This window comes from Camelus bactrianus, chromosome 5 (assembly GCF_048773025.1).
Source record: "Camelus bactrianus isolate YW-2024 breed Bactrian camel chromosome 5, ASM4877302v1, whole genome shotgun sequence".
In the NCBI taxonomy this organism is placed as follows: domain Eukaryota; kingdom Metazoa; phylum Chordata; class Mammalia; order Artiodactyla; family Camelidae; genus Camelus; species Camelus bactrianus.
The window spans coordinates 98,798,152-98,811,648 of NC_133543.1; the positions used below are offsets into that span (position 1 = coordinate 98,798,152).

A 13,497-nucleotide genomic window follows, 5' to 3' on the forward strand; every position below is an offset into this window, starting at 1 on the left:
TGTATTTCATTGTAGCTACTGCTGTATTTGTCAGTAAACATCTTTGATCAAGAAGTGATCAGACTTGAAGTTATGAATAAGTCATGGGCATGTCATGTACAGCAGAGTGACTAGTTAATTAACGTAGTTAATAATACTGTATTTTCTTAAGTGATTTTGTTCTAAAAAAAATACATTCAGGCTGAGGTTGTGTAGCACTTAATATACCTCAAGACTAAATGGTTTTTATTGTGTAAAACAAGGTCCTCTTACAGTGTGTGGTGACTGCCCTGCAGCTTCCGCGGGAGGGTTTGTATTGACGTTCACCAGCTAGGGCTCCTAGCTGAGGCTAGTGTTTCTCACCTAAAGAGTTTACTCCTGTATCAACAGTATTACATGATTCTTTTATCAAATTATACAATTTGCTTTCCTCTAACATGCCTTCCTTCCCACACAATGCCCTGGATGAAAATCTACCCTCCAGAAAGTAGTGTTTCTAGTAGAGTGTCTTTCATGTTTATGCTCTTTTCTTAAATAATTCTCACATTCATTCAAAGAAGAGGAAAAACATCTGTTTCACTCTGGTATCTTCTCTCTGCAGGTGGAGCAGTTCTGGAGGTTTTACAGCCACATGGTACGTCCTGGGGACCTGACAGGCCACAGTGACTTCCATCTCTTCAAAGAAGGAATTAAACCCATGTGGGAGGTGAGAACTAAAGGCCTCAGACTGCTTTTCTAATCAGCTTGGGTTTTTTGTTGTTATTGGGTGGGGCTGTTGTTTTTTTTTTTTTTTTCCCAGCCACGTCAAGGTTAAAAGTATTTTAAAATCTCTGAAAGCTACATCACTATTTGGTACGTCCTTGGAACCGGGACCTCTAGGAAAGGGCACTGATGCCATTGTTTGTGTGGATGGTTTTCGAAGATTGTTTAGTCACTGAAGTCACTTTAACAACATTAAAGGCTTGAAAAAAAATTACCATTCTTCCTATAGAACTGGTTGTGTGTGTGTATAGTATGTTACTATGTATACATATGATTAAAGTTTGTAAAAATAAGCTTACAGGCAGTAATTGGAGACCCAGACCTGAGCTCCATGATCTCTTTGCAGTAATCCATCTTCTCTATTTTGATGCCAGAGCATTTTTCTAGAAGACAAATATGGTCGCACATACCCCCCAGTTAAAAATCTTATGCAGCTCTTTGTTGCACACTTGATCTTGTACCTAATTTACCTTTCAGGCCTTGTCACTCATCATCCCTAAATAAATCTATCCTTCTGTGTAGCCAGATACTCCTCTCTGCATCTCCTTGGCTCACAGTCAGTTTGTGCACAGGCATGTTCTTCCCAATGCCTGCAGGGCCCTTCCCCTGCTTTCCCTGGCTAACTCCTGTGTCCCTCCAGAGCCAGCTTAAATGTTTTCCTCTTCTTGAGTGTTTCTCACAGTCTTGTTCTTCTTGAACTTACTGTGCAAGTCTCTGTTGCAGCAGTACTTGTCAGACTGCTATTGTCATTAATTTTCTTGTCTGTCTCCTTCACTAGACTGGATCTGGGTAGAGACTGTGGCTTCATATCTGTGTGTTTGGGACATGGTGATATTTGATAAACTTTTTAGCAGATCAGGTGAGGAATGATTTGTGTTTGAAATCTGACGTTTCATTTTGATGTAGTTCTGAGAAAAGAGGATTATTTTTAAAGGTTCTGTTTGGCCATTTTTTGTTAGTGACTTGTACCAAAGATCCCCACCTTGTTTTTCTTTTTTCTTGTTTCTTCTCTCTGTAGTCCTACCACCATTTTTCCTGTAGAGTTGAATAATTGGAAGGCAACAAGATTTCTTAGCATCAAAGGATCCTTGGCTTTTTACTGCCTGAATGCAAAAGAAAAAGAGCTTTGAAACCATATCTTAACTTTTAACACTTTTCTTTTTACAGGATGATGCAAATAAAAATGGTGGCAAGTGGATTATTCGGCTGCGGAAGGGCTTGGCATCCCGTTGCTGGGAGAATCTCATCCTGGCCATGTTGGGGGAACAATTCATGGTTGGGGAGGAGATCTGTGGGGCTGTGGTCTCTGTCCGGTTTCAGGTAAGCCACCCCGTGGGCAGGTCTGCTTTCAGGGGTTGCCTTTGCTATTCTCACTGCTTCTGGTTTGCTCTGATGATTCCTTCTGTTGTTCCTCCCTGTAGGAGGACATTATTTCAATATGGAATAAGACTGCCAGCGACCAAGCAACCACAGCCCGCATCCGGGACACACTTCGGCGAGTGCTTAACCTACCTCCCAACACCATTATGGAATACAAAACCCACACCGACAGCATCAAGTACGTGTTGTGGGGGCTTGGGGGAGCATGTCCCTAAGTTTAGCAGAAGTAGGTCCTTAGTTGGGCCCAGAGACATATGGTCGTACAGGAGACTGACTTAAGGAGAAGGGACAGACCAGTCTTCCCCTCTAGTGCTTCTGGCTACTTGCAGCGGTTCTTTGCTGGCGAGGGTCCCTGCCCACCTCCACGGTGGGGCGCTGTGTTTGAGAGAGAGCCCTCCTGCAGAGCCCCCTTTGCACTGCCTGGGCTTGCTTATTGACACAGGCTGTCTTGTCTTTCATTTGCTAACCACTGTCTTAAAATGAAAGACGAAGTGCTCTTCTTTTTCTCACTGTTCTTTTAAGATAATTTCACTGAACAGTGAAGTCCTGCCTGTCTGCCCCTCACCCCACTTTTGCATGTCTTTTTAACCTAGTAGCTTCAGTCTGTTTTCTTTGTCCTGGGAAATTGACTTCTTCTCAGGAATAATGGCTGCATTTCCTTGTGTGTAGAGCTGAAATTGTGGAGGAGGCAGAATAGTGTGTTTGTGAGAGTAGACTCTAAGGGGCGCATGAATGCCAAAGGGGAAACCAGTCCTGCCATCTACCTGAGACTCAGGGAAGTGGAGCTGGGCATCCACAAATGAGAGTCGGTGGTTAGGCCTGCTCCTTCAGTGATTCAGTGTCACACATAAATTCAGGTTATTACGAAGATGTTGTGGGGAGCGGCTGTTAGATGTCTCACAACTGGAGAGGGAGCCAGCCAGCCAGGAGTCAGGACTTAGAGGTGCAGTTCTCTCCTTTGACTTTAGTATCAGTGTGTATCTTTGGCAAGTCTCTTTGCCACTCTGCTTCAGTTTCCCCGTCTGTAAAATGGGGGATAATAGTGCTTTACCTAACAGGGTTGTTGGGAGGCTGATTTAGTCTTTAATGAAGGTCCTCAGATGGAGAGTGCTTTCAGGGCCAAGTGCTGTTACTGCTCTCGTCATCATTAGTGATGGTATCATCATCATGCTGTTCTTATCAAAGGCATTACCAGTAACGAGCCCAGTGATGGTGTTCAGCAGGCAGGCCATTTGGGGATCTTTTTCCCTTGCATTTACAGATGATGTTTTGGGTGGAACTGGCTTAAATTAGCTGAGGGTCAGATTTTAACTGGGAATGCTGCCATTGGAGGTGGTCTGCATCCAGTGGATGGGTCTGACTCATCATGGCCACCAAGTTACTAGGCAGCCATGGCCCTGGTTGCTTGCCTTGGCAGTCATAGGTCAGCATTGTTTTTTTCTAGGCAGATTTTCTCTGTTCTTTGCTCTGGAGTACAAGTAGTTTCTGCCCTCCAGCCAGACTCAGTCCAGGCTGGAGAGATCCACACCTACTTTTTCTGGGACTGTCATGTTCAAGGTTTCCAGATTTCCCCTTCCCCCAAGCCCCAGATAAGCAACCTTTTCACCCGGATAGGAAAGGGAAAGGGGTATTTTTCAACTCTCCCCTCTGCACTGTTCTCCCTCTCTAATACTCTGAAGCAGTTCTTCCTAACTTTTGTAGAAACGTGTACAAGTCCTTGTAGAGTCTAGGAGAGCCTGTGGGCTTTTTGCCTTAGTCTGTTGCTTGCTGCTTTATCCAGAGGTCTGCCTAGTACTCCAGCCCTGCAGCTACAGGGACCAGAAAACCCTCCTTGATACCCAGATGCTACTTTTCCCTCGTGTCTCCCTCTCTTTCTCTCCCAATGTGCCAACCTTTTGCACTTCCACTAGAATGCCAGGCAGGCTGGGCCCCCAAAGGCTCCTTTTTCAAAACCTCTGGAAGCCGCGGTTGAATGTGCCATGACCCTCTCCCTCTCTGGATGGCACCATCATTGAAGCTGGCATCATCGGAGCCTCTTGTTCTGTTGGCGTGCTACCTGGAAGATCCTTCTGTCCTGGACAAGAGGAATTGGAAGAGCATTTTATGTTTAAGCACAGGCTGACACGCAGCAGCTACAACAACAGCTGAGATCACTTAATAAATGGTGCTAAACTAGCTTGTCTCATGCTCTTGCTCTTTATGGTGCATCAAAGAAGTGGCCTTTCAAACTGACTGTCACCATATTAAGGAATGGCACAGACTTCTCCACGGAGGGCCATCGGGGAATGCAGCCTCATTTCCATAAGCCCGTTGTGTAACGTCACATGGTATTTTGTTCCAGCTCTGCTGAGGTCTGACATAATGAGGTGACATCTAGCTCTCAAAATGAGACCCCATTTTTGAGTACTTGAATTTTAGTTCCCATCTAATGAACGCTGATGACCAGAACAGAGTTTTTTCTGATTTAGAATTCAGCTTGAAAGTCCGTAAGGTTGGAAAGGGGGATCCTTGGCCTTTGCTTCGCTGACTTCGTTTACTTGCCTTTCCTTCAAAGAAATCTCTTGCTTGGAGGTAAAGCCGTGCTTCCATCTGTGTGTGGCTGTACGTATGTAGCTTCCTTGCTTTGTGTTAACAGGGTTTTCTCACTGCCAAAGCCGCTCAAGCCACAAGCTCTTGGCCAGACTTCTCCCTTCTGCTGTCCCCTTAGAGCCAGATCGTCTTCCTCTTTGAGCTCGCCCTGCTTGCAAGGTCTCAGGGTTCTAGCCCTTTCATTTCTCCCAGCCTTCACTCAGGGTTGTCGTGTGTCAGGACCTGGGATGGGGAAATGTCTTCGTCCTGCGTGAGTTTGCTCCTTGGGACATTTGACCGTAGTGCATATCAGCCCCTCACACGCTTTGTGACTTGGCTTGTATGTGCAGCAGCTTGGCCTTAGGCCCCTAACCTGCATGTAGGATTTCAGCAAGCCTCATGTTACTTTAGGTTTTCTTAGGAACCACCACCAAAACCAAAAGTAGACCATTTTTGCAAACAGCAAGCCAGGTTGCCTGAGAGCATCTGTGAAGGTGGCTGTGGGCGTAATGTGGAGCTTTCCCAAGTGGCTGTGCTGTTCTGTTTTGGCAGCAACACTCTGAGCTATACCATCCTGACTGACCACAAATCTTCACGTGGTCGGGGATTCCACAGAACACACATTGGGACTAGCACCCTGGGTCAGCATTCTGGAGGTTTTGTGTCATTGCTGCTTTTTTTTATTACATATCCAGAATTGGTTGAAGTACCTAGAAGATGGGAGATTTGCTGGTGTGTGGAAATGCCTGTGTTTTCAGCGTTTGTCAAAGAATTGTCTTCTATGGCCCTTTCCCTCTTGCCTTCCACGATGATGTTGTGTGTATCGACCTTAATTTCAGCTAATATAACTGGTCCAGGGGATGAGCTTGATGTTACCTTCCAGAATAAGAGTTGATCAGAAAGCACCAAACTGACCTTGAGACCCCTCCGATCCTTGCCAAATCTGAACAGAAGCCGGAACTGTTCTGCTTTGTTCTCCGCCTTGTGGCTCTCCCACAGGTGTGGCTTTGTTTGAGCCAAGGAGCAGCAGCTGCTGGAACTTGAGAATTCAAGGGAAATGAAGGAAGAAAAAGCCAACAGTTGTTCTCTCCCAAGTACTCTGGAGATTAGGGCCCCTGGAAATGGTGAGGGGAATTTTGTTTAGGGGTGGCTTAGATTTCTCAGTCAGGTGGACCTCCACCTTGCCATGTTTCCGTCCAGTCTGCAATGTCCTCTTTCAACTGTCTGGTTTTTCCAGCCTTCCCCTAATCACACTGCTTGTGGCCTTTGCCTGCTGCACTCCTCAGTGAGCTGAGAGGCTAACACTGCTGCGCACAGGGCGTGATGAGCTGCTTTGCTGCGAAAGGATGTTGCCCGCCGCCTCATACCCTGTTTACTGCCAACAGTTAGCCCTTAAGGGTGCTCAGGTCCCATTGAGAAATAGGAAACTTGTTAAACTGAGTGTTAGCGTGGCTTCTTCTAACGAGGCCAGTCTTAGTTGAGTTTTCAGACATTTGGGTCCTTGCAGGGGTCAGGTGATTTCGCTGTATCCTCCACTTTGAGGGGAATCTTACAACACGGCCAGACTCGCAACCCAGCATCATGGGACCACCAGGCTAAAACTTGGGGCACAGAGCCATATAAAGCGGCAGTGTCCTTTGTGAAGAGATTTCTCTTTGGAATAATTGTTGAGTCCTGTTGTGCACCTGGCCTGGAATGGGAAAAGGAAGGCAAGGCCAGCTGCCCTTGGCAGGCCACAGTGTTGGGAAGACTGGCCAGGCCCCTCTGCAGAGAGAGCTGAGGGTAGGTGACTTCTCTATTCATTTATTCTAGAAGAGAAATGGGTCAAGTTGTAGGGACTTCACCATGTCTAGATTTCACTGTATTTAGACATGGAGCTTTGTAGGCAAGGACCAACCATCCCTTCTCCTGCCATGGCTAAATCATAGCAGGTGGCACTGATCACACCAGCATAACTGCTGGCCAGGCTTTCCATTTGTGAAGTGTTCCCCCATGCTGATGTGCAAGGTACAGAAAGCCCAGACTAGCAGGAGGCTGAGCTCATCCGAGAGTGTGACGGCCAGCTGAGTGCAAGGCTGTGAACCAGGATTTGGGCAAGTGCAGTCACACAAAAATGAGATCTCTGCTTTCAGAGTTTGCTTTCTGGTAAGTGAGCTGATAAAGAGTGGTTATTGAAGGACTTGCTGTTATTCTGTCATTTAAATCTGTTCAGAATTCCCAGTAGGCTATATTAATCTCAGGGTAATTTAAAAAAATTTTTTTTAAGAAACTCCATTTACATTACAGTTTTAACATTGAACTTGTTCTTTCTTTACCTTTAAAAGAAACAAGTTTTACCATTACTAAAATGCCTGGGATGCCAGATGGAAAATGGCTAGAACATTTGTACCTACCTTTAGGTGATTGATTTGCCTCCTAGCCAAGTATTGGCCTGTGAGAATGAGTTACTGTACAATGACTATGATCAGCTATTTTATTTCCATTGAATTCGTGTGAGGAAATGTCTTTGAAATAACTTTGCCCAGATTCTTCATGTAGAAGTTTAACATTTGAAGAAGATTCTTCTGAAGAAAATGGGAGGGCAATTTAATACTAGAATGGACTAGAGGGGAACTCTGAAATCCATATTTCTGCAGGTTCTTGACAACAGAGGAGGACTTCTCTATTTGGACTAGTATAAACCTTTCTAGAAACGGAAGGATAAATGAGGTGACGCTTCAACACAGCCATGCAATTTCTTGTTGACACCTAAATTGCTTAAGTAGAATTTAAATCTCACTGTCAGAACTAGAGAGGGTTTCCTGGTCACTGCCCAGGCATCAGATTTTGCTTTCCCCTTATCTTCATTTGAGTGAAGAGCGAAGTGGCCTTCTGACATCATTCGTGGACTCTCAAAAGTTCATCACGTTACCATCTCTCCAGAAAGAGCTGAGAAGCAGATGTCTTTCCATGGAAACTGAGCTTGTGAATTGCCAAAGACTGGCACACTTGTTGGGCAGTCTTAACATTTTCCTTGAGTTCCGTTAACACACACGTATTGGTATTTTGCTGATACACTCTGAAGAAACCATTAACTGCAAGTCAACCTTTTATTCTAAGAGGTACATCATTAACTTATGAATGCCACTATTCAAAAGAGGGAAATGCTAATGAAACTGGTGTGACTATTGCCTTTAAGAATGAGTTTGTTGTGCCAGGTCTCTGTATTTAATCCCATCCTATTTAAAAAAAGAAGAAAAGCTATTTGTAGAAGGCTCGATGATGAAGTATATTTACGTGGCCATAATATTAAATCTAGTGAGTTAATCATTTAAGATATTAAACCCAATATGTTGTCAGCATGGCTTAACATGGTGACATATTAACATATTAACCCCAACATGTTGTCACTATCCTTTAAACCAAGAATGAGATAATTGACAATAAGGAATTTTAGATTTAGAAGCACCAAGTTACCCATTTTATATGTAATTCCCAGGAAAGTTACCTGACACTTTGTCCCTAAGGGAGCTGAAAAGTGGTTAGGACAAAAAGGTAGGACATGAGCTACTCTGAGAAAACTTTAGGTGAGTTAGGGCTTCTGGATACATGGGAGATCAAGTTTTCTCCTGTTTTTTTTGGCCAGCAGTCACCAAGGGCCTGTTCTTTGTGGAGCATTACTCCAGGAGACTCTGTACCCCTTGGTCACATTTCTTAACCCTTCCTAACTCCAATTTCTAAATTAAGTTAATAAGCATTAAAGTTGTGATGAGCATTGATCCTGGAAATTTCTAACTGCTGTGACCTATGCAACTTAAAATTTAAGGTAATAGTTACTTGGGTATTTTTTAAAAATTGTTACTTGGGTATTATCAGAAACAGATGGAACCTGATACAGATTTGGGGTCTGAGTTTAGAAGGGTCAGAAGGTTGGAAATGTGAAAGCAGATAAAGTGGTATAATTTCCTCATCGCACCTTTAGACATCATAGTGCTGTTGGGTACCTGCCTTTACCCTCGGGGTGAGGCCTGATGAAGAAAGATAGTTTGTACCACCTGTCCTCACGTCCCCAGGGCAGAATACAATTGCTGCCCTTCGCCCCAGTGACTTGAAGCTGTCTCTGTTGGTGGGTGACCTTAGCTCTGACCTCATTGGCCTCCCCAGTAGACGTGTTGAAAGAGTGGATAGAAGGACTTTTGCAAGTCCTCGAGGTAGTAGTGAGGGCCAGGAGAATTGCCAGCTGCCCCTGCAAGGTGCAGGCCCCCCTGCTAAGCTGAGAGGAAAGTCTAGGGGGGAGACCTCACTGCTGCGCTTGCGGGTATTGGTGGGCTCCACTCGACCTTGAGGGTATGTGAAAGGGGGTGTGGGGTGATCTTATCTGTTCTCTCTTTGTTAAAAAGCCTTTGATCTGAATGTACTATTGTGTTTTTTGTCTCTGGTTTGCCAGGGCCTGGGAGGAGTTTCATGGCCTGGTGAACAGCAGCGGCCGCTGATCGGACGCTCCCCCTCTGTCTCTCACACTCAGGGTAGGGCCTTGTCTATCTTCTCCGTAACCTTGTGACATACCTCTCAGCCATAGGACCCCTCTTCCCAAGGGATGCCCTCTCCCCATTTACCCCCAGCCTTGCCTCTGCCAACACGGGGCCTGCTCCAGACTCCCCTCTGACTGATTATCCCCGTCTCAGAGAATAACTCTGAGTCCAGAACCGCTGAGGTATCATCATCCCTGGGTCGCATGTCGGTTAACCTCACTGTACCTCTTGGTTCTAATTTGGAAGATGAGGTTCCACAGACTAACATGTCTCGGTTCTCTTTGGATGCTGACATTTCATGATTATAAGCGTGCCACAGATCCTTTTGCCCAGATGTGGCCATTTTTAAGTCATCTGGCAGTGTCCTGTGACTAACAGGGCAGTTCCACAGGCCCCAGGATGGCTTAGGTGAGAGTGATGACTCGTTTGCTGGTAGTGTTTGTCAGTTGTGAGGAAACAGTGATATAACTTCAGGGTTAAAGTGAACAAGGGGTAGAGGTCAGGGCTGTGTAGGAGACATAGTGCCAGATTGTATTGTGGTGGGGCCATCACATGTTGGCTGGCAGAGAGAGGCACTGGGATATATCAAAGGCTGGGACAACAGAAGCATTCACTGTAAGAATATTTGTATTTCAGTTAAGAGAGCTCCAAGTCCATGACTGTCTCCTTAGCAGAAGGAATTGGGTAAATTTATTCTGAATGAGAGGAGTAGATGGACAGTGTGTGCATGTGTCTGGTCTGAGAGATGCTCCTGGACCTCAACTACCCCCCACCCCCATCCCTAGGAAATGGAGAATTTTTTAAGTTGGAACGGAACATGTCAGCTGTAGTAGCAGCTTCAGAACTCCCCTCTCCCAGGAAGGAAGTGAGGCTTTTTCAAGAAAAGGAGGACTACATTCCTCAGATAGGCCAGGAGAGAGGATGACACTGAGGGACCAGAAGAGGGTGGCCAGGGGCCTGAGTAGTAAACAGTCCCAGAATTCCTGCACTCTCGTGCCACTCATATTTCTTCTTAAATAGTTTAATTCCTTTATTACAAGTTCAGTTTTTAGATGATAACACTAGATTTTTAAGATTATAGTTGAAAGGGTTTCTTTGTAAAATATTGTCAATGTAGAATTCTGAAATGGCTGCTAGTATATACAAGGAGGAATGAAAAACATGTATCAGCTCTAATACTGATACACTGATTTGCAGGCTAGAATCTAGCAGATATTCAAAATACATCAGCAAGTTAAATTTCCAGAAGCCTGGTTCTATAATGGATTTGTTTTGATAGTATTACTATATTTAATTCTGATTCCTTTTTTTTAAATACTTTTAATATCCCTAAAATTGGGATGCTTACAGTGAATGTGATAAAAAAAAATAGTTTAATTGGCAGTGTTTACCTCTTAAGGTACATAAAATGAGGGAACTTTTATAATTCAACAGCATCTTAGGTTCCATGGGGGGGGGGGGGAGGCTTTCAATGAAATTGGAATAGTCAGAATGGAAGAAAACTTAAAATGGTTCCCTCTCCCCTTAGCTAACACTGAATCCCCCAGGACAAATATCTTCGAATTGCTTTGAAAAGACATATATTTGCATTGTTGCCATTTTGTAGTCTCTTTGTTCTTTTTGCTGCCCTCCCCCACATATCTTTTATGCGGCAGATTGACGGGAGCGCTTCCTGCATCAGGTGTTCTTGAAGCACAAACTTAGAAGTCTGAGAGGAGTGTTAGAGCCTAAACAAGAGAGAGCAACTCACTTCATTGTCTTAGCAGACTTGAAAAGGACTTCATAGTGATTGATTGATTGATTGATTGATTGATTGGGGAGGGGTTGGGTTGGTTGGTTTATTTATTTAATTTTAATGGGGGTGGGGGGATTGAACCTAGGACCCTGTGCATGCTGAACATGCAGTCTACCACGGAGCTATACCCTCCCCCTTATCTCTAGTAAGTCAACCTTCAAAGAGGTGATGGGTTTCCCAAGAAGATGCGCACAGTACGTGGTAGTGTGAGCTGCCACTTTAGAGGCCCCAACACTTTAGCCTTCTCATCCTCCCTCAGTTTTCTTCCCCCCTTCCCAGTAGGTCATTATCTATGAAGAAGTAAAAACTACTATTTAAATAATTCTTGATCCACAAATACTTTTCCTCAATTTATCTGATATTTTATACCATTACATATGGCTGCTAATATTTTAGGACTGTTTTATTTAACCTCCATTACCCTTATCAATAAGTATTGCCCTTTCTGGGGTTTCAGTAGAATTCCCAGTTAGCTGCTGGGGGAGGATTCTGGGTCCTCACATGTCTGGGCTGGCATGCACAAAGCATGATCTCTATTGGTGGGGAATGAAGTTAATGTGATCCCTCAGTGGGAGATTAGGGATTGAAATTTGCCACACTAAACCTAGGAAGGGCTTGCAGCTTTATTTACTGTTCAGGGAGGGAGAGAAGAGGAAGCCAGAGCTGGCATGGGCTTGACAGCTGAGTAGCCAGGGAACGCTTCCCTGAAGACCATGTGTCCTTCACCCTATAGGCTGCTTTGTGAGTGCCCTCAGAGCCTTATTCAGAGCAGACTCAGGCAGGGCTCCTCGGTGGCTCCCAGCTTTCCCTTGACCCAGAATATCACTTGGGTGCCCCTGGTAGGGCACCAGCAGAGTGGCAGGTTGCTGTAAGAGTGAGAGGCGTTTTTCTAAGGAAGACTTTGCTCCTCTGTTGTCCACCTGCAGGAGCCAGCCTCTACCTTAGCTCATTCTTTCCCGAGTTTGTACTTGTCCACTTCACTAGAAGTACAAAAAGGCGATTATTTTGAGCAGAGCAGATTAGAAAGCTGCTTCAGAGTATTTGGGCAACAGTTTCCCCCCAGATCCCTGGGAATGTGAATTTGGAATACAGTTGGGATGGGGCTCGGGCATTTCTGAGGCCCCATCTTTAGAACAAAGTGTCACACAGTAGAGAATGTCCTTTTGACTTCTGTAGCATTGTGGGTCTTTTGGCTTCTGTGTCGTGTGCCCTGGAATGTAAAACTCCCTGGAATAAATAAGATACAGTAGAAATATTGATGTCTGAAGAGCCCCTTTAATCAATATACTGGGCTCAGTCCTAGTTGCTTGTTTTATATAAATTCACAGATGAGGATGTAAAAATTTTATCATTTCTTTGTGGAAAGTCTGTTGGATCATAGAAGAAACAAAACCAAAACCACACTACCTTGCCAATGGTCCACACGTTGCTAGGTGCCTCGAGGGGCTAGCTTTCAGGAACTCACTCTGGATTTCCTAAATTTTAGTTGGCTTTTAAAAGAACAGAAGCCCATCTTTAAAAACAACCAAAAATTTGCTTGTGGCCTCTGCTGCCTCCTGTCTACATTCTCCCTTTCCCTGTCTCCTAATCTGCACTGCAGCCTGCAGTGAGGGACAGACGTAACTGAAGGTTAGTTCCCAGCTGGTTTGAGGTTAACACACTCCTCAGGCTAAATTTGGCACCGAGCTGTTCTCAACCCAGTTTTTTTAAAGAAAGGCTAGACCAGCACTGCCAGCTGCCACCAGCCTGCTTCAGCCTATCCTTGCCAGGAGCCTATTGCCCACCCTCATTTCTCTTCGGGTTTTTTTTTTTTTAGTATCAAACTCTGGAAAAACTCAACTGGATTCTCCTGGCTCTGTTCCTCCCCTTTTCCACTGTAGAGATAAACTTCAGAATAATTCTTAGATTTTCTGACTATGAAGAGATCTATGACAATAGAATTAGAATGAACATTAACTGAATGGGAAGGTGTTATAAAGCCTTCAGTTTACCTGCCACAGAGAGAGTCTGTTTCTGGCCCAGCCCCAGCACAGTACAGGAGTTCTTCCAGAAGATAAGATGACCTGCTTAAATGGTGATGACTTATCCTGAAAATTCTCTTCTTTGCATCACTAAACAGCTGAAAAGGTTGAGCCCGGATACTTGCCTGCCATCTCTTCCTCCAAGACAGATAATTCTCCCAGAGTCCGAAAATTGTGATTCTCCCTTCCTGCACCCCTGCTTTCTATTCACTTATCTTACTTCTTCCTGCTGATTGACTTTTGTGACCCAGTTGATCTACAGGGATAGGGATGGCGTCAAAGGGGAAGAAAGGAAACAGAGCAAACCAATCCTTCCTAATCACTTGTTTGTTATTAGAGGTGTCCTCTGCTGTGCAGACTCAGTATTACAGCACGTCGTCCCTAAGGGGACTCAAATCGCACACCCCGGTATGCCCTCTCTTCTCTGTCTTAGGACCAGGTATATTTTATTCTTTGCTAGCTACTTGTGGCACCTCAGTGG

General features: G+C 44.7%; 1 protein-coding gene and 1 long non-coding RNA gene across 6 annotated transcripts in view; one reads left to right on the top strand and one right to left on the bottom strand.

The window, feature by feature from the left end:
• Positions 1-13,497, top strand: part of EIF4E2 (eukaryotic translation initiation factor 4E family member 2) — a 28,865-nt gene that overhangs the window by 11,213 nt on the left and 4,155 nt on the right. For 2 of the 5 annotated variants that reach the window (XM_010948182.3, XM_010948183.3), the window contains exons 4-7: positions 581-685; positions 1,909-2,061; positions 2,163-2,299; positions 4,032-4,296. In XM_010948182.3, the coding sequence (XP_010946484.1) occupies positions 581-685; positions 1,909-2,061; positions 2,163-2,299; positions 4,032-4,104 (468 nt within the window). In that variant the 3' untranslated portion in view covers positions 4,105-4,296. Of the gene's footprint in view, positions 1-580; positions 686-1,908; positions 2,062-2,162; positions 2,300-4,031; positions 4,297-5,384; positions 5,814-9,115; positions 9,195-13,497 lie in introns of those variants that run through there. The other 3 variants (XR_012507203.1, XM_010948184.3, XM_010948185.3) reach the window with 3 other exon arrangements.
• The window catches only part of LOC123614882 (uncharacterized), a 34,547-nt gene that overhangs the window by 1,136 nt on the left and 19,914 nt on the right, over positions 1-13,497 (bottom strand). The window lies entirely within an intron of this gene.